This window comes from Zeus faber, assembly GCF_960531495.2.
Source record: "Zeus faber genome assembly, chromosome: 7".
Taxonomy (NCBI): Eukaryota; Metazoa; Chordata; class Actinopteri; order Zeiformes; family Zeidae; genus Zeus; species Zeus faber.
In genome coordinates this window covers 25,010,082-25,037,670 of record NC_137203.1, presented here as the reverse complement: position 1 = coordinate 25,037,670, position 27,589 = coordinate 25,010,082, and the positions used below count along the sequence as shown (strand labels likewise).

General features: G+C 42.9%; 2 protein-coding genes across 2 annotated transcripts; one reads left to right on the top strand and one right to left on the bottom strand.

The window, feature by feature from the left end:
- Window positions 1–445: 445 nt before the first annotated feature.
- dgcr6 (DiGeorge syndrome critical region gene 6) lies at window positions 446–3,421 on the bottom strand. The gene is made up of 5 exons (XM_080004103.1): window positions 3,131–3,421; window positions 2,490–2,650; window positions 2,299–2,399; window positions 1,748–1,888; window positions 446–1,600 (listed from the first exon to the last, which is right to left on the bottom strand). The coding sequence occupies exons 1-5, from the start codon at window positions 3,235–3,237 to the stop codon at window positions 1,523–1,525; spliced, it is 588 nt and encodes a 195-aa protein (XP_079860229.1). The 5' UTR covers window positions 3,238–3,421; the 3' UTR covers window positions 446–1,522.
- A 984-nt stretch (window positions 3,422–4,405) lies between these two features.
- On the top strand, window positions 4,406–23,655 carry rasal1 (RAS protein activator like 1; the record flags this gene model as incomplete). The annotated part of the gene is made up of 21 exons (XM_080004286.1): window positions 4,406–4,470; window positions 4,809–4,865; window positions 5,841–5,954; window positions 6,277–6,338; window positions 7,408–7,537; window positions 8,135–8,216; window positions 8,806–8,946; window positions 9,110–9,201; window positions 10,457–10,574; window positions 14,212–14,365; window positions 16,883–16,947; window positions 17,186–17,298; window positions 17,800–17,992; window positions 18,382–18,519; window positions 19,517–19,661; window positions 20,689–20,861; window positions 21,829–21,966; window positions 22,523–22,658; window positions 22,958–23,078; window positions 23,283–23,359; window positions 23,507–23,655. 21 exons carry the CDS (start codon window positions 4,406–4,408, stop codon window positions 23,653–23,655), a joined length of 2,463 nt encoding a protein of 820 aa, XP_079860412.1.
- Between the last annotated feature and the right edge of the window lie 3,934 nt (window positions 23,656–27,589).

Below are 27,589 nucleotides of genomic sequence, written 5' to 3'. Positions count from 1 at the left end.
GGGGCTATCTTCTTTTTTTTTTTTTTTTTTGGCACGCAGGTTTTAAATATAAATCACATCACTACTGGGTTGCCTTCTATCTATCTATCTATCTATCTATCTATCTATTTTTTAAAGGACCAAATAAGTCATATGACAAGTACACTTACATGTTTACCTTTATCATCCGTCCAGCAGGTCCAGTGGCTGTGCTAGTGACCTAAGCGGGGCGCGTCGTCCGTCATCGCCTGAGAAGGTGCGACGAGAGCGCCCAACGGAGCTGCCTCTTAAAGACACAGCGACACCCGATCGTCCCGCTTCTGGGGTTCGGGCGGAGGGAGGTGGGTGAGGGTTGCCCGCCCTGCGCCCGTCGATTAGTTGACTTCGAAAGAAAATCGGCACACACAACGCGTGTGGCGTCCAGGGCAGGCAAATGTAAAACAAATACAAACACGCTCAGCAGTCTCAAGCCCTTTTATTTTCCTCATCTGTTACGAAATGACATTTCACTGCATACACGTATAAACGTATGTATATCTATGTGACAAATAAACCTCTTGAAATTCTCAGGGAATTTGCAGCACATTGATGAATTTCACGAAATTCAACATTGCAATTGAAGTTACGGTCAATGCCACTTCGTGTTTCTGTCATCGTTCCACTTCAAGTAATATAAAGTCAGGTGACATTGATTGCCAAAGGAGGGCCTCAATTACATATAATTTAGCATAATTAGCTTAACTACTCTTTGGATCACCAGCAGTCTGGTAAAAGTGCCATAGCAAATATGTGGCCACATGGCACAGTGCACTGCACTGCTGCCTCACAGCAAGAAGGTCCTACTTTCAACTCTGCCTGGTGGGTTATCTCCCAATTAACCCTCCCAATTAGGGAGTTTGTATGTTCTCGCCGTGCTCACATGGGGTTTCCTCCATGGAACATCAGTAGGGACCCCCACCAAAAACATGCACATCATCATCGTCTGACCAGCGAGGGACATATGTGACCAGGTCCCTGGGCGTGTTGTTGAATGCTGCCCGCTGCCTGCCCCCCCCCGGAGGAAGGACAAGCCAGGATGGATTAAATGCAGAGGACCCATTTCACCAGTCATTGTAGTGGCGTGATGTGTGACAATTAAAGATTCTTCAGCCCAGTCAAGATGAAGTCTTTTCAAATTTGAAAAAATTAAGTTCAAGCTTGATCCACAGCTCATCTTCTTGTTGACTTAGCAGGCTAGCCACTCTAGTGAAATATTTCTGAAATATAACTGCCTTAAACTGGTGTGTCAAGACAAAACCTATTAACATACCCCCCTTGTTGATCTGGATGGTATCTTTATGGTATCCCTTACATTGAAAATTCCATTATTATTTTTAGTATCCCATCATAATTATATTCTTGACAAAAATCAGACCACCGTTACATGGACTTTTAATGATCACGGAGAGTTGTAATGATGCCATGCGATCAACAGGACATTGTTAACTCCAATCTGAGCACCACTGGACGGTGACCAATCTTTCAATTCAATGAAGCCTCAATATCAAAGACTCAAGGACTGCGACTCCTTCTGTTGAAGCTTGAGAATCAATTCAACAAGGTTCATCTGCATCGTTAGCTCCTGAAATGACAAAGGGGAACGTGAGACCTCAGATGGCTCAACTGTAATTGCTCCATCACCATCTGCTGGACATTTTACTACATCAGAAATTACACCTGTGCTACTAATTTTCAATTTCTTTACGTTAACAAGAAACTCAGTAATGACCTGAGCATTAGTCGTGATGTAGAACCCAGGAACACCAGCCTTCTCCAATGTGTTCTGCTGGTCTATCACTTTTTGGTCCATTTCAGCCACAATCTTCTTATCCATCATTTTCTGCTCCTCACGAACACGGATCTCTAGAACCTGATGGTACGATTTGGAAGCGGTTGAACACTAGAAACAAATGTGGTTGTGACCAAGGCAACATCAGTACAAATATGTTTCTATATTAGGGGGAAAAAAAACAACCTCTGGAAATTGACAGGAGAGTTCAAAAAAGTATGATTTAAAAAGCCTTTATCATGACTAAATTGGTCTTGAAATCTTGGCTTTTCATGACATAAATAATACTGATTAATCTTGTAGTATATCTTTCCCCCTCTGTTATTCTATGAGCACCTACCACTACTTTTTGAATGCACATTCTACATCACAGAGCACCCTGTGTTCCTCCTCTACTCCTTCATGGTTTTTTAATATTGTTGCAGTCTAACTTGGCAGTTTTACAATGGAGTGAGTAATGGTTAAGAAAGTCAGCTTTCCCATTTTCTTACCTCTACCTCACCTTGTTGGTTTGTTTTGAGGAGTGCAAGATTGTGAGGTTTGCAGACCTGCAGGGCTTCTTTGTGCTTCTTCGCCATGTCCTGCTTGAGGGCTAAGTATCAAGGTAGACGGCGGAAACATTTATCCTCACCATACGCAAATGCATCCAAATAGAATGTGTTTTCTATTTAAATTGTCAAACCTTGATGTTCACAATGAAGCTTTTGTCTCTGGTTGTACAGATTCCTCTCTGTCAGATGCTGAATGTCAAGTAGCCTCTGCACGATTTCATACACCGTTCCATCTATGAGGGCCAGGGCCAGGTCACCCAGTGTGCTGTAGGACAGGCGTTGCTGGAAAGAGCTATTAAAGGAGAGCCCAAGCACGCACACACTAGAGTGGTCACAATTATTATATCATCATCTGATTATTTCAGCTGATTGCGATCTCTCTAAAAGCGTCAGACTCCACAGTCATACGTTTCATCTGGATATAAGGTGAATTTTAAACCTATGTCATAAATTATGCAATAAGTAAAATGTGAAATAGGTGAGCTTTCCATCAGTTGGAATTCATTTTGAACGTTCGATACGAATAAATGACTCCTCTTGAGTAGTATTATTCCACTATTGAAAAAAAAAAATACAATTCAATTGGTCATCGCAATTATTACAAATAATAGTGAACTCTAGTGATCTAGTGATCATGGCCGTGACTGCCCTAGCACACACATTCCCGTTTAACACCTTTTCATCTTTAGTTGTAGCATCCAATGTGCTCGTCAGACTTTTTGTATATTGTTAAAAAAAAAAAATAATACTCGTGGTTCCTAACTTGAGTCACCTGGGCAGATCTTTGACCAGTGTCTGCAGCTCAGACAGCAGGTAGTAGTGCCTCTCCTGCTGTTTGGTGGAGTCACACTGCACGCTGGTTCCGGTGTAAACGTCCATCGCACAGGTAGCGCGTAAGCTTAGCAACCCAATTGTGTTTCTCACAACATAACCACCTTATTTCGTCAACAAGCCATGCAATTGTGAAATTAAATGGCTGATATGACACATACACGCAAAACCCACAAGAACTCTAACAACTAAATACACGCGAATACTCGAACGGGGATATAGTAATGGTCGAATTGGGTTCATGGACCCAACATCGGTGGCTCTCTTTATGCCTGTCTGCAATTAAATGACCCTGAAGAGGTGAGGATATTTAATCCAACGGATCACAAATATTGTGGCATAATCAACACCCGTGAATTATTCGACATTAGATTTGGGTTATTTTAGGTTATTGTTTTTTTCTATGAAATTTTTGTCGTTGTTTGAGCTGGCTTTCTGCACACATAGCCTAGATAGGAAGCTGGACATTTGCTGCGTTCAAGTGACACCAGAACTCGGAAAGATCTGAACCTTAACTCGGAAAAGTGCAAAGCGACGACAATTTGAGCCGGGATTCCAAGTCGGGATTTTATGGCGGATTCCGAACCACCCTGTCATGTTTATGCGATGTCAACATACGTTTTGTAGCTTATATGATTCACAAGATTCCAAACATCGGGTATTTACTGCCTTGTCCGGATTCATGCCAACAACAGCAATGTTCCACGTAAAATATTCCACATTTAGCTCGGAAGTGGGGGCTCGGAATGACAGATTTCCGAGTTTGATTTGAATGCAGCAATAGCGCTGCACTCGGTGAGCTGCCGCTACCCGCAGGACATCGATATGTCCGCCAGGTGGCACTGCCGTCACGAAAGTACCGTTAATGAGACGAAAGCCGATTTAGGGGCAATTAGCGCCGTTAGGCGCAGAAGGCGACACGCGCCTCTGCAACTGGTTCCGTGAGAAGTGGATACAGCCATTAACCCGACGTTTTCGGTCGCCGCGGACGGCATTCGAGTTTAAACGATCCACTTCAGGGAGACAGGACCCCATTGAGAGGGACTAGAACTCCACCAACCCATTGGACGGGCGCCCGAGTTGCGCACGACTGGTGGGCTGCGCCGTCACGCACAGAAGGCGCGATGCAATGAAGTCAGTTGCGGAGAAGCAGAACACGATTTAAAGGACGGATGGGCACATAACTGCAGTTGGATCAATAGCTCTCCTCATTAAAATGGCCAAAAATACATCTCTTTATTTTCGAATTGTCGAGGGCAGGAGCCTCCCAGCCAAAGACGTGTAAGTTATTTCTTATTTCCATGGGATTATACGGCTTTTAAATAATGTTCATATCGTAGGCCAAAGGATACGACGCAGCGTTCATCTTTTTGTTGTTGTTGTTGTTGTTGTTGTTGTTGTAGTTGTTGTTGTTGTTGTTGTTATAAAAAAAAAAGTTGAATTACTGTAAACTGTCTCACATCTCGAAAGAATCTGGGGATTGCGGGGGCGGTGATGGGGGTGAGGTCCAGAGGATTTGGTGAACAATGTCTATTCTCAAAGAAATTGAGATATGAAGTCACCATGAAGATAATTTGGACATTTTACACATGCTGTCATGTTTTTCGTGCCCACTCTAGCTCTGGGACTAGTGATCCATACTGCATTGTAAAAGTTGACAATGAAGTCGTGGCCAGGTGAGTTTTACCCTTTACACTACGAAAATAGTCCTAAATATAAATATGTGCGGTGCATGCTTAAAAATATTGATCACGAATTATTATTATTATTATTATTATTATTATTATTATTATTATTATTATTATTATTAATAATAATAATAACAATAATAATAATAATAATATTCATATCAATAGTATAATTTATACTCAATTATTATGTTTTTTTATTATCATATTATTAGATTCTTCTAAATGATTATCAATTTAATTTAATCCAATCAGTGACTTCTTGCCATTCCCTTTTCATACATTTTTGCTTGTCCCACTATTCAGCATAGGTAAAGTGTGTGGTAAAGTTGCATGTAGTTGTGCTTTGAAGGTAGAAAACCTGATACTTGGCTGGCCTTTAAGACAAGCACAGGTAACCATGGAGAGGGATGCATTAATTATTTCAGGGGGCTCCTATTGTAAGCAAAGATATATTTGCAGCACGGGGCTGATATATAGGATGGGAGTCAGGCTGTGTACAGTATTAATGCAATGCAATGCTATTTTAACAAAGAAGAAATAACGGCATCTTATTTATAACAAGTACCACATTTCCAAAGGCACCTGCCCCATGTCATTCATATTGACATCTGATAAACTCGAGGCCATAGTTTCATACACACAGATGTTATGGGGTACAACAGGAAGGCTGATTCATTTTGGGGCATCCATAAAGTCTGCACAATGAAGCAGTTATTTAGTGCCGATGCTAATTATGCCTCAGCTGTACTGTTAGTGCTGATGACCTGCTGAGTGTGATATTCATAAACTGTGTGTGGTTGTTCAACAGTGAGGGAAATCACGGTGTCATCATTTCCACCACAATATCTGAATAATCACCTCGACCCCTGAATCATTGCCGCCTCCTCACATAGATTTATGTTATTTGTCTCGCAAGACCTAAGACTTGCAGGTACTAGTGTATTGGACCTTATTTTGCAGAACCGCTACGGTGTGGAAGAACCTTAATCCTTTCTGGGGAGAAGAGTACACACTGCACCTTCCAATGGGATTCCACTCTCTCTCCTTTTATGTCATGGACGAGGACACGATCAGGTAACGTCATGTCAAGCTGCTACTCATTGCTTGAGGTGCCTTGGGGTTAACCCGTGATCTGATGTATTTTATAAGGTTAAAGCAACAAGTACAATTGGACTGAAACCTCCATGCTTTGAATAAACAAACATCATCATCAGGCAGATGGTGGGCCACATTGAGAGACTGAGGGCTGTATCTTTCCCCTTTTCTCATGACCTGCAGAGTCCACATCAGTCTGTCTTTATGGTAATTCTGTCAAACCGTGGTGAGGAATTCCTTTGGCGCCCTGATCTAGCCACATATCAAGGATGATAATCTTTATCTGTGTCTTTTACCTCAGCCATGACGACGTAATCGGGAAGATAACTCTAAGCAAAGACGTCATTGGGTCCCAAGCTAAAGGTATGACTACTCAAAGTGCATGGCTATGTGTACAGGGACGGCCACACGACCAGAGCTCAGAGGTCAGGTTCCCACGCAGGGTTAAAGGTCTCCGTTTTTTCAAGCTGCTTTTTTGGGAATTTTATTTATCATGCTCTTGCAGGCTCAGTGCCATGCTTTGATTTATAGATACAGTTTTTTACGTTCCCGTTTTGTATACTAAAGCAGCAAACGAATGAAATTGGCACAGGAATATCTCTTCTTGTTGGTACCATAATGGCTCTCTGTCTGAATAAACTCTCGAGTGTTTGCTAGCATAGTGCAGCTCAGGGTGTTTGGCCAGAGCGCTGCGGAACAAGAACAACCAACAGCTTCTCAAACTAATTTACACTTGCGTTTGTAACGGAGACATCTGAATCAATGAAATGATTTATCTGCTCAGTAAAAAGAACACCAAAGCACTTTGTCCTGACATATGGCATTAAAACACCTTATGTCATGAATTTGTGTGTTTTTAACTCCAATATGGTAAATAATTAATCAACCCCTACACAACTGAAAATATTTTCTTTTATTGAATAAGAGAGGTTTTCTTATATTACTGTTTTAATATAACTATGGTATAATGCTGTAGGTGCTGGATACTGTTGCCTTGGCTTTGGCAGCAGCCTGGCATGACCTTCAATCTTATAATTCACTTTAACATGCAGCCGCTGAAGGAGCTACTCCCTCGCACAAGCCTTTTCCAAGACCGGCCTTGAAACTCGTCCCCCACACTGATAAACGACGGAAAATTAACAAATTGTATTTGGACATGCCATACAACATCGATTTGATGAAATGTTTTTCTCTGCGCTCCGTTCGAAGGCCAATATGACACGATATTTGGCGCGTGGAAACTTAGACTCTGTACAAGCCTGTGGAAGATTCTACATCCATGTTTCTCTAGTATTTAATATAAAAGTTATACTTACAAATCCATTTTTTGTCATGTTTGTCTGTGTGCAGTAAGTAGTAGTAGTAATATTGTACAAATAATCCGTTCAACAATTTTGCTTAATTGAGTTCCTCTGTGTGGGTGCACGGTCAGGGCTAGATAACTGGGTGAACCTGACGAGGGTGGACCCAGATGAGGAGGTCCAGGGGGAGATCCACCTGGGTCTGGAGCTGCTGAAAGAAGCAGAGAAGATCCGCCTTCGCTGCGAGGTCTTCGAAGCCAGGTAACCCAATGTAGTAGCGCGGACCACGCAGCTGGAATGAGCTTTTCGGGCAAAGGTAGGTGTCTTTCTTGACAGTTTTGAGAGATGGGTTTAGGATGCGGTGATCCAGATACCACAGTCCCCAGGTTAAAGAACTCAGCTTCAGTATGTCTGCGGCCGGGCTGCTTTCAGCGAAGAGGCTGGTCGTCTCATCACTGCCTCTGCGCTCACAGTTTGTCACCGTCACCCCGCAGGCCTTCACCCTCCGCTCGGCGCTCTGTCAGGTCTTGAGTCACACGGCCACTACGGTTTCTCACTAATCACAGTCCCATCTGTGTGTCCCAGTGCAAGCCAGACTCCTCTACTCGCTGTCGAAGGAGCTAACAACCATGACAATAATGGCTTGTTTCTGTGTTATTCAAAAGTCACCGGATGGCTGTTGATTGAGTTTGAAAGAATTAGGGCGCAGAATCAAGTGGTGGAGTAGGGCTGGACGATAACTTGATATAATCATATATTCAGTCATCTCTCAGCCCCTCATTTCCCTTCGGTAATGGGTCTCGTTGAGCTTTTCAGTGTGTTGATCCATGTTATGTCTTTGGTTGCATTGCAAAACAGAGACCTGGCGCCAAGAGACATCTCCGGAACCTCCGATCCATTTGCCAGAGTCATTGTCAACAACCGCAGTGCAGACACCTCGGTGAGCTTCATGTGTGTGTGCCAGGGGCGGAAATGAAGGGGGAGGGGAGTCCGGACCCCCCCTTCCTGTTGTCCACCTAAATTCGTCATTGTAAACATGACTATATCATTTTAAATAATCGCGGCTCTGTGCTCGGATCGCTCCCTCTCTGACGGTACTGACTGTGCCCACGGCGCCTGTGATCGGCTCGCCAAATCGGTGTGTTTTTATTTCCCTCAGTTTCCTGATGTAACAAAACAAGCACCCCCCCCCCCCCTTCTCAAACCAAATTAACACCATTGGTGTGTGCTGCTGTGACTTAATGTAGTGGAGAGAGTAGAGCAAGCCTTTCCTCGTCATTAAGCCTTCCTGTTGTTTTCTATTTATTATTTTGCACGGCATATTTCCATACAGTATTTCTTTTTCAAAACGAGACCTCACACTTCCTTCTTCAATGGGTCATTCTTGTCTTCTTTTTCCTGCCTTTTCCTCTCCTTCTTGTTCTTCTTCCTCGACCTTATCTCATGACGATAGCTATGATAAGCGATGGCAGATTGGATAGAGTTAGTGATGACTTTATTGAAGGCTTTGAAATATTGCCTGGATTCAGATTATCAAGAAGACCCGTTTCCCACACTGGGGAGAAACGCTGGAGCTGGAGTTGCAGCGTGAGGAGCTGAGCGAGGAGGCGACGGTGACTCTGGAGGTCTGGGACTGGGACATGGTGGGCAAGAACGACTTCCTGGGAAAGGTGAAAAACGTCATGGTGCATGTGATACGTAATACAGACTCCCTGCCTTTTGCTGTTGCTTTACACTACAGTATATTGAGAACATTGTCTGTGCTGTATTGGCTTTCTGTAGGTCATTGTTATTGTCTGATATTGTGGCCTCCCTTGTCGTTTATTAAAACAGGTGGAAATCCCTTTTGCTTGTTTACACAAGACACCTCTGTTGGAGGGCTGGTTTCGTTTGCTCCCACTGGGAAACAATGAGGATGATGCTGGGTGAGGATTATGGGTGTGTGTGTGTGTGTGTGTTTGTTTATACGCCAATGGCAAATTAACTGTATGCAGGTCTTTGTGTGTATGTGTGTGTTTAGTTTAACTTGAGAAACGTTAGAATGAACAAACAACCATGGCATTTAGTTGCTTTTAAAGCGGTAATCCATCAGATCATCTGTCTTGGGTTGATTGCACTGCGTGTCCCAGAATGCCATTTTTCACTGCTCACTTGAGGTGGTGGGGATCTGTTCATCAGTGGGTGCTGTTCTTTTTTTGTGAATGTTCATCCAAAGTTACCTTTTACTGATTTCAACTAGCTAAGCTGCTTAATCAAATTCAGTGCAGCTCCCTTTCACTTCTTGCACTTGCCGATCTTTGCAGTCTTGCTCGGGATGGCAGACCCCGCCCCCAGCAATGGAAACAGCATATCGAGAAGACCATACATAAAGCAAATACATTTTATGGCTTTTTCATAAAAAGTGGTAGCTAAAAAATATATAAAATACAGGTCAAACAAAATTATCTTACCCCTTATGGATAAAAAACAAAAGACCCCAAACCGGAGGTAAGAATTGGAATACGATTTTTACATTTTTATATTTCAAGAAAGAGCTCTCATTTTATTTTAAGCCAGCATATCCTTCAGCATGCATACATATTTAGTAAGGTCTTTGTCAACATCTGCTCACAGAGATAATTTTAGAGCGAGGGGAGTGCAACACTAACAGCAGCAGCCCACTTTCAGTGTGAAGCCGCGCTCAGAGGTTCATTAGAGAATGACTCACGGCTTCAGGGGCATTTAGTTAAGGGGATGAGGCAGAAAAAGCCATAAAATGTCATTACACCTCCAGTATCCCACTTCAAGAGACCCCATTAAGACATCTAACTTTAACTATGGAAATTTACATGGCTTCTAACCTAAGGCATGTCAAATGAGCAGAACTATTAGCTCAGGCCCGAGAGCGGGATCCTCCAATGTCACCGTTGTTTACAAACCAGAGGTTTTGAAAATAAATAGGAGTGCAAGACTCCCGTCGAGAGCTTTTAAAAGACACATTTATGATATCCACTTGCTCTTGCCAACTCTGAGATCAGCACAGGCAGCTGTGCAATTTCACTTCCAAGTTGCATTAGTTGTCACAAAAAATGCGCAGGATTTTTGGTTTCTAAGAAATCCCCTTATTCCATACAAAGTGTCCTGAATTATATCAACAGCATGGGTTAATTTTCTTTCCCACTCTTGTCCATCTACACGCAGAGGCAAATTGGGGGCGTTGCGTCTTAAGGTGCGCTTGGTGGAGGATCGTATCCTGCCCTCCATGTACTACCAGCCCCTCATTGACCTGCTGGTGGAGTCAGTCATCTCTCCTGCAGAGGTCAGCAGCTCTGCCCTCCTCCAAGTTTTACGTGTCACTCTACTGTGTGCTTAAGGTTTCATATGTGCCGTTTATCATTTGTATGTCTGTTATGGACAGTGCTATTTTTTTTGTTACTTGACCTGATGCACGCTTCTCTTTTGACTTTATAAATGTATAAAGTCCACCGGGCTGCAGACCTGTGCCGGGCCGCGGGGTTGCCCTGTTTAGTCTGTGCATTATTTTTTATTTTTTTACGGCAAAGATCAGAGAGAAAACAAATCGAAAACAAGCGAGTGAACACTGTTATTGTCGTAGAGCTATTTATCTATTAATCTAGTATCTATCTGTATTTTCCCTCCCAGTGCTGTACCGTCCGCTGCTTAACGGTTGCAGATGGCTGCAGTGCGGGTGAGGGTGCCTCCTCGCCGGGTCGGTCTGTTTATCTACAGTATTTATCTATTATTTATTTTCCCTCCCCACGCTGTTTACGCTGCTTAACGGTGGCGGGCGGCCGCGGTGCGGGTGGGGGTGCTGCAGTGGGCTGTGCTGTGCCTCGCTCTGCTCGCCGGTCCCGAAGTCAGGGGCAGAATTCTGAGTTTATTTTCGAAACACATGGGTACCTTTTTTTGCACGACCCTTATACTCTTTTATTTATATATTCTTTTATTTTAGGTGTACTTAATATATATATTTATTTATTTTCCTCCGTGGAAACCCGGAGACACTCTACTCCCATTTGAGAAACACTGATCAAGATCATTGTGTATCATCTTACATTGGTATCTTATTAAACGAAAGACACTATGGCAGATTTAGATCCTATATATAAAGCTACAAAAGCATACCTCTTATACTTAGATCCACTGAGAAAACTGGCCTCTGAGTTAACTGATGATTGTAAGGTTTAGATGCTAACCTCAGCTAGTTTATATTCATATATTTGGTTTTAATATTTTATAATAAATAATAATAATAATACTATATGGTATATAATATATGGTACCATTTAATAGTTGATTGTTATTATTCATTATAAAAAAAATTACCCACTTGAAATATTGTTGCCTGGTGGCTGGGCAGCCCACGTAACCTTCCCAAATCCAGTGCAAAAAGAAACACCCAGCCCTGCACCCCGAGGGTGCAAGGCCCAACGGGAAAGGGGAACCGGCGGAGCGGTTTCAGACTCTCTGGACTTAGGCAATGGAAACTGGCTTAAGGTACGTGGAATGTCACCTCTCTAGGGGGAAATGGCCTGGACTAGTGCATGAGGTTGAGCAATACCAACTAGATCAAGTTGGGCTTACTTCTACGCACAGTGTTTGCTCCTTGATAGGGGGTGGACTCTCGCCTACTCAGGAATTGTCCAGGGTGAGAACTGCCAGGCGGGTGTGGGGATACTCACAAGTCCCCCACTGGCAGCTGCACAGTTTGAGTTTGTCCCAATGGATGAGAGGGTCGCCTCAGTGTGACTATGAGTTGCAGAGAGGAAACTCTGACTGTTGTTTGTTTATATGCACCTAACAACAGTTCCGATTATTCTGCCTTCTTAGAGAAGATGGAAGGGGTGCTGGAGAAGGCCCCACTCACAGACTCCATAGTCCTACTAGGAGACTTCAGCACTCATGTGGGCAACAATGAGGGAACCCGGAGGGGCGTGATTTGGAGGAACAGCCTCCCTGACCTGAATCTGAGTGCTGGGTTGTTATTGGACTTCTGTGCTAGTCATGGATTGTCCATAACAAACACCATCTTCAAACAGATGCTCATAAGATGCAAAAAGATGCTTATAAGTGCACTTGGCACCAGAGCACCTTTGTGTCGTTTCAGCACACCTGCGGCCATATGATCTGGACACTTGGGTGAAGAGAGGGGCTGAGCTGTCAACTGATCACCATCTGGGGTGAGTTGGGTCAGCTGGAGGGGGAAGCTGCCAGACAGACCTGGTAAGACCAAAACGCCACAGTGACAGCAGTTGCGAAAGCAAACTCTAGGGTGTGGGAGGAGTTCGGAGAGGCTATGGAGAAGGTCTTTCGGGCGGCCTCAAGGAGGTTCTGGAAAACCATTCGGTGACTGAGGAGGGGAGAGAAGCACATCGCCGAGGCTGTTCTCAGCAATGCGGGGAAACTCTGATATATCCTTGAAAGGTGGAGACATTTGAACTCCTGGAACTCCTGAACCCGATGTGCATGTCCTCTGAAGAGGCAGGGGTTGGAAGAGTCTGGCGGGTCAGAGTCTATTTCCTTGGCAGAGGTCACTGAGGTTGTTGGAAAGCTCCTCAGTGGCAAGGTGCCAGGAGTGGATGAGCTCCGTCCAGAAATGCCGGGTGCCCTGGATGTTGTGGGGATGACTCTGCAATTTCGCGTGGACGTTGGGAACAGTGCCTTTGGACTGGCAGACCGGGATGGGGGTCCCTATTTTTGAAAATGGGGACCGAACCGTGTGTTACAATTATCAGGTGAATCACATTACTCAGCCTGGGAAAGTCTATGCTAAAGTGCTAGAAAGGAGACTCCAGCCGATTTAGGAGACTCCCCAGATTTAGGAGGAACAATGCGGTTTTCGTCCTGGTCATGGAACAGCAGACCAGCTTTTTACTCTGCCGCAGATGATCAAAGGAGCATGGGAGTTTGCCCAACCTGTCTACATCTGTTTTGTGGATTTGGAGAAGGCGGCGGCAGTATGGGTGCCAGGGCTATCTGCGAGATATTCGGTCCTTAAAGACTCAAAGCAAGAGCTTCATGGACACGATATCAAGGTGTAGCCATGGTTGTCCGGAGAGGGTACAGTTTGGTGACATAAGGGTGGCATCACTGCTATTTGCAATGTGATGTCGTCTTTTTGGTGCCATCACACTGTGACCTTCGACACACACTTCACCGGTTTGCAGCCAAGTGTGATGCCGTGAGGATGAGGATCAGCACCTCTAAATCTGAGGCCATAGTTCTCTCATGTAAAAAGATGGCTTGTCCACTACAGGTGAGGGGGGAGCAACTGCCCCAGGGGGAGGTGTTCAGGTATCTTGGGATCTCTTCACGAATGAGGGTAAAAGGGATCAGGAAATTTATCTCTGGTACGGTGAAGCAGCTGCAGTAATGCAGGTACTGTACCGGACCGTGGTGGTGAAGAGGGAGCTGAGTCGCAAGACTCGGTCTTCGTTCCGACCCTCATCTATGGTTATGAGCTATGGGTAGTGACCAAAAGAATGAGATTGTGGATACAAGCAGCTGAAATGGGATTTCTCCATAGGGTGGCGGGGCTCACTCTCTGTGATAGTGTGAGGAACTCCATGATGCGGGAGGACCTCAGAGGACAGCCGCTGCCCGTCCGCATGGAGAGGAGTCAGTTGAGGTGGTTCAGGCATCTTGTAAGGATTCCCCCTGGACACCTCCCTTTGGAGGTGTACCGGGCACGTCCAACTGGGAGGAGACCCAGGGGCAGACCCAGGACATGCTAGAGAGATCTATATCTCTCAGCTGGCCAGGGAACGCCAAGGGATCCCCTAGGAAAGGGTAAAGAAAGTTGCTGAATGTCCCTTGCTTGGAAAGGAACATCTGGGCTGCTCGGTTGGCCCTGTTGCCAGGATAAGCTGGTTAGAAAATGTTGACCTGCCGTTTCTGCTACAATATCCCCAACCTCCATGGCTTCTCGCCGCCAGGTTGAAGACAGCAGCACCCTGACCATGCTGGAGGAGGTGACGACAGTGGAGAGCCGGCAGGACGTTTCAATGACCCTGGTGAAGATCTATCTGGGTCAGGGCCTGGTGGTGCCCTTCCTGGACTACCTTAACACACGGGAAGTCAATCACACCAGTAAGACTTATTTAAGGAACAAGCAGTTGCTGTATTTTTTTAAAGATATTTTTTGGGGCATTTTCATGCTTTATTTGGTAGCAACAGTGTGTGGAGAAAGGGAAGGCAGGGAACAGAGAGAGGGGATGACATGCAGCAAAGGGCCTCGTGCCGGAATTAAACCCGGGTCGCTGTGGTAAGGACTCAGCTTTGAAAATGTTGCGCTCTACCTGATGAGCCACTGGAGCAGCCAGCAGTTGCTGTATCTATATTCACTGAGCACTTTATTACGAACACCTGTCCATCTACTTACATATTCATGCAATTATCTAATCTAATAATGCAGATACGGGTCAGCATTTCCTGTTAATGTTCACATCAACCATCAGAATGGGGAAAAAATGTGATCTCAGTGTTTTCGACAGTGTCACGATTGTTGGTGTCAGACGGGCTGGTTTGAATATTTCTGTAACTGCTGATCTTCTGGGACCACGACAGTCTCTAGAGTTTACTCAGAATGGTGCAAAAAAACAAAAACCATCCAGTGAGCGGCAGTTCTGCGGACAGAAACACCTTATTGATGAGAGGTCAACGGAGAACGGCCAGACTGGTTTGAGCTGACAGAAAGGCTACGGTAACTCAGATAACCACTGCACAATTGTGGTGAGCATAAAAGCATCTCAGAATACATAACACGCTGAACCTTGAGGTGGATGGGCTACAACGGCAGAAGACCACGTCGAGTTCCACTTCTGTCAACCGAGGCTGCAGTGGGCACAGGCCACTGTCCAAAACTGGACAGTTGAAGACTGGAAAAATGTAGCCTAGTATGATGAATCTCTATTTCTGCTGAGGCACACAGATGGTAGGGTCAGAATTTCTGCCAGAACAGGATGAATCCATGGACCCAACCTGTCTTGTGTCAACAGTCCAGGCTCGTGGCAGTGATGTAATGGTGTGGGGAATTTTTTCTTGGCACACTTCTTGGGCCTTAACACCAATCAATCATCACTTGAATGCCAGAGCCTATTTCACTATTGTTGCTGACCATGTGCATCCCTTCATGGCCACAATTTACCCATCTTCTAATGGCTATTTCCAGCATGATAATGCATCACATCACAAAGAAAAGTCGTCTCAAACTGGTTTCATGAACGTGACAGTGAGTTCAATGTTCTTCAGTGACTTTCCCAGTCACCGGATCTGAATCCAATGAAAGACCTTTGGGATGTGATAGAACGGGAGATTCACAACATGAATGTGCAGCTGACAAATCTGCAGGAATTGCATGACGCAGTTATGTCAACATGGACCAGAATCTCAAAGGAATGTTCCCAACATCTTGTGGAATCCATGCCAAGAAGAATTCAGGCTGTTTTGAGGACAAAGGGGTAGTATGGTGTTCCTAATAAAGTGCTCATTGAGTGTATATTATAAACCTGAACACAGCTCAGCAGAACCATAAGGTAATGGTAGTTGGCCAGGAGAGGAAGGTGTGAGAAAATTGAATAATGTAAGAATGTATATGCAGTTGTCAAATATTTTCTTTAGTGAACCAGTCAGTTTGGAAGCCTCGCATTTAATAATAAATATTGTTTAACTCTAGAATTGGCTTCATCAATTTGCCTCTTACCTCTTACATAAAGCAATTGGCATAACAATGGCCAGTGTCCATAACATCTAAGTTTATCCCTGTGAATAAGTGTTAGAATGCGTCAGAATGGGGGTGACCCCATCTGTCGAAGCACTCTTGTTTTTCACCCTCTAGACTCTAGAGGCCCCATTCTGACACACTAAAAATCCAATCTGGACAATCATTAGAAGTCCTCTAGAGTCTATAGGACTTCTAATGATTGTCCAGATTGGATTTTTAGTTTATGTTACAGTCTCTCAATGCTACAAACGTGTCCTGTGTGTGTGCACAGTTTGTCCCACCAGAACTATATTTACTAACCCAATGCTAATTATCCCCTTACTCGACAGTTATGCCATGATTTTGGGTGGGTGTCCATTAGTGCTATTTTGCCACAGTACCATGTCCCTGGGGAGATACACACTGAGCTGCACCAGGGTCTCAGGGTTTTATCAGTGCAGTTTAAGATAATGAGTGTAGTGCTGAAGTTTCCATAGCAACTATACATGATCTAAATGGGAGCTGGCTGATGATTGTCAATTGGAAAAGTAAAAAGAAAATACCCCAAATAAAAATAAACATACTTCAACTGTGGGGTCTTGCAGATGTATCAACTTCAACCGCAGAAGTAAACTTCAGCTTTTACCTGATATCCTTTGAGCTGTATACCTGAACCAGCTTGCCTGGTAATCACCGTAGATGTATCATATCTCTACCTTGAAGGATTTGGGAAACATGGTAGCAGAGCCGGATGATTGGGTGTCAGCCTGACCTCTGTGCTGATACTGAGCTGTAAGCCTCTGAAGGAGCACAACACCCCGAGGACTTACTATATGTGGCTTGATATAAAAGTCATTACTTCCTCTTCCTCAGCCATTTCCCTTCTTTGTCGTTGTCTCTAACAGCGGATCCAAATACCCTATTTCGCTCCAACTCCCTGGCATCCAAAGCCATGGAACAGTTCATGAAGGTGTGTCTGTGTATTTGATTTTATGACGTTTCACGTTGTTTGTAATTACATATGTTTGCTCCCTTGATGAAAAACTATACTCCACCTTCCGAGCATTTATTTCCCTGTCTGTTATTTTTTGCAATGGATGTAAACAGTGAGTGCTTGGCATACGTTGAAGTTCTTCTGGATGGAACCGTTATGTTTATCTGTAGTCCGTCTTTTCTGAAAACGCACTGTTTTTAATACTATTTTGCAGGCTGTTGGGATGCTCTATCTACACGAGGTGCTAAAGCCCACCATCAACCGTATCTTTGATGACAAGAAGTATATTGAACTGGACCCATGCAAGATCGATTTGAACCGCTCCAGGTATAACAAGCCTCGAACAATGTCCTTGATAGACAACAGCCTCGGTCGTTTGCTGACCTAGGATGCTATCTGTTTCACAGAGGCTTGTCTTGTTTCACAAATAATAAAGTAGGACTTTTTGGGCCATTATGCCACTGTGATACTATGTGTTAACTAAAGGTTGGATAGGAAAGCTGTCACAGGCATACTTTCTTGACAATTCTGCCTTGGAAGGAAGACATCAATGTGAGGAAATGGAGGAAGAATGTAAAAAGGGGGCTGTTGCTTGGCAACTGGCATGAGCCCCCCTGAGATGCGTATCTCTGACATGGAGGGAAATCACGGGATCTAGCTTATACTACTTCTATAGCACGTGCCTGCCAATATCTGATCTATGGTCTGTGCCTATTGTATCCTTTCATACTCTTGCAGGATGCTTAAAACAAATGTAATAGCATGTGACATCACTGGGCACACTATCAATAGCCTTTTCGTCTCTGGTTTCTTTTTTTTTATTGCAAGGCGCATCTCCTTTAAAGGTGCCGTTTCAGAGGCTGAGGTGCGGGACAGCAGTGTGGAGATACTTCAGTGCTACCTGTCCAGCGTCATTGAGTCCATTGTGGACTCTGTTGACCAGTGTCCTCCCGTCATGAGAGTGGCCTTCAAACAGCTGCACAAGAGGGTGGAGGAGCAATTTTCCGAACCAGAGTATGAGGTTGGTCTAGAGCTGGTTTAGAAAAGTCATTTCTATCTTGGAGGACAAATATACTGTTATGTGCATTTAGGTGTTTGAGATGCTGCATGTACATATGTGCATCTCTGTTTGTACATCCATTGATTATTTACACTTAAATCTTGAGAGGCATGCATTCATGGCATTGATTACTGCTAGACTGTCAATGTCACAACAGATGAGAGTAAGGAGTACTCTAGAAATAGAGTATAATATCTAATAGTTATGAAAATATTTATAGGTTACAAAATATTTATAGGTTACAATTATATATATCAATGACAGGGAACTAAAAGCAAAAATATAAAGAGCCACACAATTTTTCACACTCTGATTGTTTCAAACACTCACTTCAATGACGTTTTGGACAGGATGTGAAGTACCTGGCCATCAGCGGATTCTTTTTCCTCCGTTTCTTTGCTCCCGCCATTCTGACTCCTAAACTCTTCCACCTGAGGGATCAGCATGCAGACACACGCACCAGCAGGACACTACTGCTGCTGGCCAAGGTACGCTGCATTTTACTCACTGGCCCATGTACACACACACATATAACCATAACATTAGTAACATAAATAAATGCAGCAAGTGAAGGCATAGACATGTGGCACCTAAACGCGACCGGATGGCCATTCTCATCTGCACTTGTAACATTATCATCAATTGGATGCATTTCTGCAACAGAGTGTTCTTACAGTATTGGTATAGGCAGCATTGTCTGTAAAGACTGACAAATAAGACTAATACTGCTTGTCCATCAGCTCACAGACTTTTTATCTAAAATAAAGTAACAACAGCAGTTTGAACGTTTATTCAAGAGCCCATTTCTAAAAGTTTGTTCATAAATACTTATATTAGGTCAAAATAAAACCTCAGCCCTTGATAAAAGTCGTCCATCTGCACCACCTGTCCCCCCAAAATGACATCTCTCAATTAATCATCTACAGTGTTAACAAATGGCATGTCAGCAAGTGTGTGACATCTCAGACACAAAGTGGAGAAAATACTTTCTTGATTTCCGGTGCACTGCTTCTTCGTCTAGATATGATGTTGCGCTGTCCATGGTACTGAAGCCCTGTTGCTATGCGTCCTCCACAGAGATGGGGAGTGGGCTATTTTTACCACTGTGTGCACTGTGACCAAGCTGCGGTTCAAAGCAGAGAGTCAGGGGGGAGATGTGGAGAGGGACTTCCTTCTCCCACCCTCGGCCAGGTGTGGGCTGGACAAAAGGCCTCACAGCAGGCCTGGCCTTAGGGACCCTTTTTGATCTCCAAATTTGAGAGAGACGGGGCCAGACAAGCTGCAGGTTCAGAGATGGCGAGTTCACATGCATGAAATAATCTCTTTGTCACTTAACATCAAGTTAGGGAAGTCTAACACTTGCTCCTGCAACTAAATGTGGTTCTAATGCCTTAAAATAATGCGTTTTAGAATTAAAAAAATGCGTTGAAGTGTAGTGTGTGAAAATGTTGAGATTCAAAGTCTTTTTTTTCGGTTCTTTTCCAGGCCTTACAGAGTGTTGGGAACCTGGGCCTGCAGCTGGGTCACGGAAAGGAGCAGTGGATGGTGCCACTCCATCCCATTATCCTGCGTAGTGTTGCTTCTGTCAAAGACTTCCTCGACAAGTTGATTGACATTGATCATGACAACGGTAAGATTGCATTGCCAGAGTACTAAACTGATGGAGGAGCATCTGAGGTTCTGGATGGAGGCCTGGGCAACATCACATTATCTTTCATGAATACCTCAGTACTGATAATTTGATGATCTTTTGGGGATAAATATTGCTTTCATAAGATATTTACACACAATAAATATTTGAGAAACAATCATTAATGTCGATATTATGACTAAAGGAATCAATGCCAAATAAAGAAAATACATGTAAATACATGTATTTACAGCTTTTACAGCCTTAAAGAGCAGGATATGATAACATTTGACTATAATTGCGATATTGCTATGATCAAAAACCCAGACGACGTCTAGTCTCATATAACAACATAAATATTATATTGATATATTTCCCAGACCTATGTGGATGTAGAACTTGGCTTAGGCCCTTCTAATTTTCTATCTGCCAGGTGCTACTGATGCAATGTCCAGTCATTACTCGGATAAAGAAGAACAATACACTGGTTGTGAAATATTCATAACCAGCTCGAGGCTTAGAAAAAAAAGATGACAGGAGTAGGAGGTTGGCAAAGCGTTGGCCAGAGTAGTCATTGCCAATTATATTGTACACACCACGCTGGTTCAGCTCAAGCTCCTTTCTGGCTGTCACGTGTGAGTGGTTTTGTGGTCGTGAAGCATCTAAGCTGTCTGACATATTATGTTTCAGTTGCACCATCATACCTACAGGTTTTTTTCTTAGTTTAAAGGCCAGTTTGACATTTAATGCTCTTGAGGTGGATTTGCTGTTCAGTAGTGGATGCTTGTTTTGTCCCTTTGAAGATGCACATGTGATGGCGGGGGTGGGGAATAGGGTTCAGACATACTTTAACAAGAAATGGCTGAAATTGTTGTTATTTCACAGTAGATATTTATTTTGCTCATGAACACAGTAGTATAGCTCCACCTTGTGTCTATATTGATACACATACAGTACATGTTAATTATTCATCCACTGCATTTGTTTGCAACCTCCTGTATAAAACCCATCCATCTCTCTACGGCAGTGTCTGAGGTGCCCCAGAGGGCCATATTCCAACCCTCAGTCACAGTGAAAGAGGGGTACCTTCACAAGCACAAGGCTGAGGGGCCACAGCTCTTGTCCCGCTTTGCTTTTAAGAAACGCTACTTCTGGCTCACTAGTGAGACCCTGTCCTACGCCAAGACCCCCGACTGGCAGGTAGGGAAAATTGTTGTCCTGTACCCTGCTGACCCAATGTGAAATTACCACAAGGTGCTGTTCAGATACAGCAGTATTTATTTCCAGACCCGTAAGGTTGTCTATTTTCACCAGCCTGCTCCTATTAAAATTATATATTTCCCATCTAATTTTGGAGTTGATGAACTAATTTGGTTTCTGGGTGAAGCGGTTCCTTTATGGTACCATAATGAAAATGAAATCACTTTCGTTTATGAAAATCAAAGTCAGATGAAAGTGACACACATTATTAGGAAGGTGACACGCAGTCTCTTAAGATGAATTATTTGCCGTGTCCCCCCTTCAAAAGACGTTTTATTATCATCATGGCTCATAGAAAACGGGGAACATTTTAATCAACCCTCTGCTGGTTCTGATCTATTTGTGTTTCCCTCTCTTGGGAGAACATCATTATAAGTGTTATTACGATGTGATGCCCGACCTGGTGATAATGATCTCTGCTCATTCACCAGCCAGAGACATTGAGAAAGACATGGAGCCAGAGAGAGAGAGAGAGAGAGAGAGAGCTCTCTATAGTCCCATAAAAAGTGCTTGCTTTCAGTCCCTGCTTTGTGTGACTGGAATAAAGGCTGGGTTAATTGAGGGCCGGACATATTCCTGCTAACATTGCAAATCAGATTGCAGACAATATTCTGCCTCCCCTCTCCTTCCTCAACGCTGTAGCACTTCAGTGTGAGTTCCCTATTTGAGGTGGCTGATTTACACTTTAAAGTATCCCTTTTTCCTCCACACTGTTCCCCCTCCCCTGTTCCTCCATAACCAAGCCAAGCTGCTCCACTGCTTTGTAGTGGGGAAATGATAAATCAAGTCATGGCAGGGATGTTTCAACCTACTTTTCTTCAGGCCCAGACAGAAGGCTGCCCCGTCATCTGTGGCCGCCGTGTGTTTGTGTTAATTGGTGAGGTTGTCTGTGGCTGAATCGTTGCAGGTGCGCTCTTCGATCCCTATTCATTGCGTGTGTGCGGTGGAGAGGGTGGATGAGAATGCCTTTCAGCAGCAGAACGTAATGCAGGTCATCACCCAGGACAACGACGGACAGCTGCACACCATGTACATCCAGTGCAAGGTTAGTGGGATGACACCAACCAGTAAAACATCCTGACCTCTCTCTTTCATTCGTTTGTTTGTAAGTATATCACTATGTAACGTGTAAATATTGCACAATATACATTGGTAGTTCTTGTTAAAAGTATGTCTCAGAGACTCTAAATACAGCCTTTATTATAAATAATATATAATCAAATGTATCAGAATTTATTTGCTTTTGTTATAGTGTAGTTTTTAAGACATGTTTGTCTTGCTTTCCATTTAATGTTTAGTATACATCTAGTGTTGATCAATTGTTTTCATCGAGTAGGCACAGCGGTTTAATTATTTCATTTGGTATCGACTTGGGGTTAGGGTTTCTTCACAATTTTAAGGCTGTTTCAAGACTCCATGTTGCAGGACCACAAAATGACATGATATGGAAATTGGAATGGTTTTCCATTTTCTCAATGCTTCATTTTCGGTTCAAGTAACAATTGAATACGGTCTGGCGGAGGGGGGCGTTTGAAATGTCAGCTGAGAGATTATAAATGTGTGCGGGGGGGGGGGGCTCTGACCCCTTCATCCATGTGTAGAATGTGAATGAGCTGAACCAGTGGCTGTCGGCCATCAGGAAAGCCAGCATCTACAATGAGCGCATGCTGCCCTCTTTCCATCCGGGGGCTCATCGAAGTGGCAAGTGGACGTGCTGCCTGCAGGCTGAGCGCATCGGTAACCCTGACCTTGATGTCTGATGTCGAAACGGTTATGACATTTTTTGAAGTTGTGACAATGAGTGAACTGAGCCCTGTGCAACATTTTTGGTAATTTCTTTGAAAGGTGTTTAGCCCGGAATTCCCTCACAGCCATTTCTGTAAAAAAAAAAAAAAAGTTATCAGTATGTAGTTTATCACTTGCCACTGACCATTTGTCAGGCACCGTTGATAATAATCTCCTTTGAATGGCAGATGTTTATGTAGTGATAACGTAAAATGAAGCCGCACACCATTTACTCAAGGGTTTGTGTCCAGCTTTAGGCTGCAGTAAAACCCACTCTGCTGTGACTCTGGGGGACTGGAGCGACCCACTGGATCCTGACGTAGAGACTCAGACCATATACAAACAGATCCTGCACGGCAGAGATAAACTCAGGTCAGTGGAGAATCATAGACTAATAAATATATCACTCACTGAACACTAGAGGGCAATGTTGCAGCACTGTCCTGGGCAGAATGTATGTCTTGGGTGATGTCTTGTCATTATCATTCTTACCCTCTAACTGTGCCACTGTGAAGACTGTTGGGTGGTTAAAAGGAAGGTTTCAGAGAAGGTTTAATCATCTCATGATTTCCCCAGGTTAAAATATTTGGAAATGCCAGCCAGTGAGACGAGCACTAAGGAGGAAAAGAGAATCAAGTCAGCAGTTCATCCAGGTCAGCCTGCAGCTACGAAGTACAAAGACTAATAACAAAAATGTAGCTGTTCTCAGTTTGTTCGCTTGTTTGTCTGTCGGTACTACTGTCATGAAGTCCCATTGCTATGCTCTTAGAAGGTGTTTCTCTATTGTTCCTCGAAACCAGATGGTGCAGAGTGCAGCATGCAGCTGCAGAAGTCCAGTCGTGCCGTGGTTGAGCGACTCTTAGGCGTCATCATGGATCTGGAGCAGGCTCACATCACCTTCCAGTGCAGGGAAAAGGAGGAGGCCACCGGTCTCATACTGACACCCTAGACAAGACTGTACTGCCGGACGAGACTAGGCTAGAGCGGCTTCTCAGGCCAGCTCTGCGACCCACAACAAAGTCTGCAGAGGGATTTATACCATGTGGAGCCCTCGAGCTGTTCACATTGTTGGTGGTGTTGGCAGGGACGGTCGCCACAAGAACAACCTTTGTATGCTTCCCGCTGCGGAACTTTTGTCATTTTTCCATGTCATCTCCAACAGCATGACCATAATGTAAATGTTGATTCTGAAGTGTAATCTGTCGTGATGGACATCACTAAGTAGTTGCACGTCCTGCATCCACTTGTTGTGAAAATGTGAAAATAAGCTTTTATATGTTGAGATCTTGTACAGTACATGGTCTCAATCTTTTATGCAATCAGCTCAGTGGAGTGTAATCTGCAGTACATGAATTTTGATATTGCTTTTATTCTTTCATGCTATTGTTATTACTTCAAATTGCCACCATGGCTACGAACGTAGCCAAGAAATAGTCAGTAATTCCCCTGAGTGAATGCTTTCAAAACACATGCCACAAAATTGTTCCCTTGCAGGATAGTGTCCTCCCTTTTAGACTGTTGTATAACTGATGCCATGGACACTTAACATAAAGGTTTGTGATTATCTTGGTGCTTTTGCCAGTGATTTCCAACTTAGCTTAGCTATATATTTTTTATAACAACTGCACCAGTAATATAGGTAACATTTACCTGTTACACATGTTAATGTTCTTTGCCTTTAGTTTTTCACACCCCATTTATGTATCAGATTTACACTATAGACTTATGTTCGTACAGTTTCGGTGCCATTTAAATTTAGCTTTAAGGTTTGGGACAAAATTAGAAATGCCAGTGTATTTTGTTTTTTTCTTTTGTTTTGAAATTTAGATTTTTTTTTTAACACTCCCTTAGAATATTTTTTCTGGTAAGAGACATGTTGTCAATGTGAACATTTTACATGTTAGCAATTTATTGGACCCCTGCAGGTATGGGTTGCATATGTGAATTGTGACAAAAATGGCCCATCTGAGTGCAAGGGAACACCCTGTCATATTTGATTTATAGACATTATTAAACTACATCAACTCTAGGTGTATTACTTAGAGATTGAATAACAACTTGAAAATGAGAAAACCTTTCTGCTGCCCTGCTAACCTGTAATATTCAAATTCAAAAGCCAAACAAGACAATCAAATATACAAATCTAAAGTTAAAATAGTGTTTACTGAATGCTTAACTGAATTGACTGCGTCCAAAGGCTAATGAATAGATTTGCCATTTTCTTACAATATGTTGGGACCTGTTGGGCTGTAATCTCCCAAAACACAAAACGTCACAACTAGAGTGAGGTTGAATTGTTGCTTATTGTGTACTCTCTGATGAAGGGTTATAATAAAATATTTGTCTGTATTTGGTTTTGCTATTACAAAATGGTCGTTTTCTCAAATTGACATGTCTTTATTACGGGTTTATTCAAGGATAGGTAGGTTCGTATGGTGGCCCTGAGAGCTCAACGCACGCACTGCAACTTAAGAGAACACATATAAATAGGCAAAACACCACATAATTAAGAAAACATCTTCACCAATATGACACATGCACAGCATTTCAAGAGATTTATTTGTCACATAAATATACTGTACATACATTCATACATATATGTGGTGAAATGTCTTAAGAAAACGCATTTAGAAAATCCGCCGCAAATCCATATGTGAACTGCATAGCAAAACGCTTTGCGAATACGAAAAACACAACCACAATAACGGGGAACACAACCGCATTAACGGAAAACAAAACTCCGTTAACGGAAAACACAAATGTATTTACAGGAAACACAAACACAAAAACACATTACAGAAGTCAGCCACACCGGATGCGATTTAACTGCAATAAAATATATTCAGCAAAATTATTTTGTGTCTATAATTATACTTTATATAAAAATGTATACCAGTACCAACCTTTTATATCAATCCACATGTTTTTATTTAAGTGATTCAGTGAATTATTCACTGATTTGTTGGCAGGGATACATTCACAAGTGAGTGAATCCCCCTTTTCACCCAAAATATTCTCATCATTCATGAACTTCACACTATCACGGAGCTGGTATAAGTTGTTTTCTCTGGAATATCACACTTAAATTGCTTAAATAAAAACTGTGGATTGATATAAAAGTTGTTCTTTTCCATTTAATAATTACATGGAGGAAGCAGATGGAGGATGTGGAGACAGTGGTCTCATGTAGTGCAATTGGTCTGTGCTAGTTGCGGCTCCAGGTTGTCACTTGTATAAATTCTTATGTATAATTACAGACACAGAATGATTTAGTTTAATACATTTTATCGCAGATAAATCAGTGCATCCAGTTTGGCTCACTTCTGTAATCGTGTGGCTCAGTTCTTTAATGTAGCTTTGATGTTGTGTTTCCTGTTCATACAGTTGTGTTTTCCATTAATGCGTTTATTTATTTATTTTTAATGCCATTGTGTTTTCCGTTAATGAGGTTGTGTTTTTCCCATTAATGCAGGTGTGTTTTCCATTAATATGTTTGTGTTTTCTGTTCATGCGTTTGTGTTTTCTGTTAACGCGTTTGCGTTTTTTGTTAATGCAGTTGTGTTTTTTGTTAATATTGTTGTTTTCCATTCATGCGTTTGTGTTTTCTGTTAATGCAGTTGTGTTGTCTCTTAATGTATTTGTGTTTTCCGTTAATGTGGTTGTGTTTTCCGTTAATGCGGTTGTTTTTCCATTAATGTGGTTGTATTTGCCGTTAATGTGGTTGTGTTTTCTGTTGATGTGTCTGTGTTTTCTGTTAAGGCGCTTGTGATTTTCTGTTAAGGCGCTTGTGTTTTCCGTTAATGCGGTTGTGATTTTTCTAATTTGCAAAGCGTTTTGTCTATTTTCACATTATTTCTTAAATTGCAGTGTGTTGAGCTCCCAGGGCCATCGCTATTTTTCAACCATGGCCTTAATAAATGTTCATGATTTCTAACTATCTATATATCTATATATATCATAAGCTGAAAACTGACCAGTCTGCTGCAGCTTCTCACTGTGCTTAAATGCTGTCCAATAGCGCAAACTTAAAAAAATGTAAAATAATCCAAAATAAATAAATGTCCTGTTCGTAAAATGGGAACCTATAATTCAAGAAATTTTGTGTCTGGTGCCATATTTAGACCAGAGGTGGGACAAGGATGGAAGGCGTGGCTGTCGGCGAGTCTATCGCTCGCGGGACCTCCTCAGCGCAGCCAATCACAGGCCTAGCGGTTCCCCTCGCGGGCCATTGAGGGGGCAGTGGGCGGGGCCCACTTACCGTGCCCCTGTGCAGAAACTCGGCTCTCCGTTTCGCGTTCTTTTCCGGGCGGGACGCCACGGCTCAGGCAAAACTGATTTATAGCGGCAAGGGGGAAAGGAAGAACCAGGAAGAGAGGAGGGTCAAACAAACTACCCCTGCTGAGGGCACATTTATTTTCCCACAAGAAACACACAACACATGCAACAAGGTCATCACAATTCAATAGACTGATAGATTAAGAAGCCCTTTATAGTATGATCAATGTTTCTATAGCAATGTAGCTTTTTTTTAGTTTGACACATATGTTTATGGAAGGAACTCTGTGTCACAATTCACAAAATATATAATAAAAAATAAATACAAATACAACATTTTTTTCATTTTATTGATATATGTTTTAATTATATTATTATATGATATATATTTGTGAATTGTGACACAGAATTCTTGAATTGTCTCTGTGTGAACCATGTTGAAATGACGAAGGTTAGACATTGTTGTATAGAATTGAAAGTTAAACCACAAAATCATGTCTTTCAAATGTCAAACCAAACCAAAGCTGACTGCGTAAAGTGCAAAACAGCAAGTTGTTTCACACGTCGCAAAATTAGATAGGGAGGAGCAAAACGCTCTCTCTTCCTCA

Bases quoted from the DNA above. Each gene is read 5' to 3' on its own strand.
- dgcr6 (XM_080004103.1), bottom strand. From the start codon at position 3,237: ATGGACGTTTACACCGGAACCAGCGTGCAGTGTGACTCCACCAAACAG. The intron at 2,651-3,130 runs GTGACTCAAGTT...CTCCTTTAATAG, and splicing joins CTGGTCAAAGATCTGCCCAG to CTCTTTCCAGCAACGCCTGT. The intron at 1,601-1,747 runs GTCATTACTGAG...TTGTCATTTCAG, and splicing joins ACATCACGACTAATGCTCAG to GAGCTAACGATGCAGATGAA.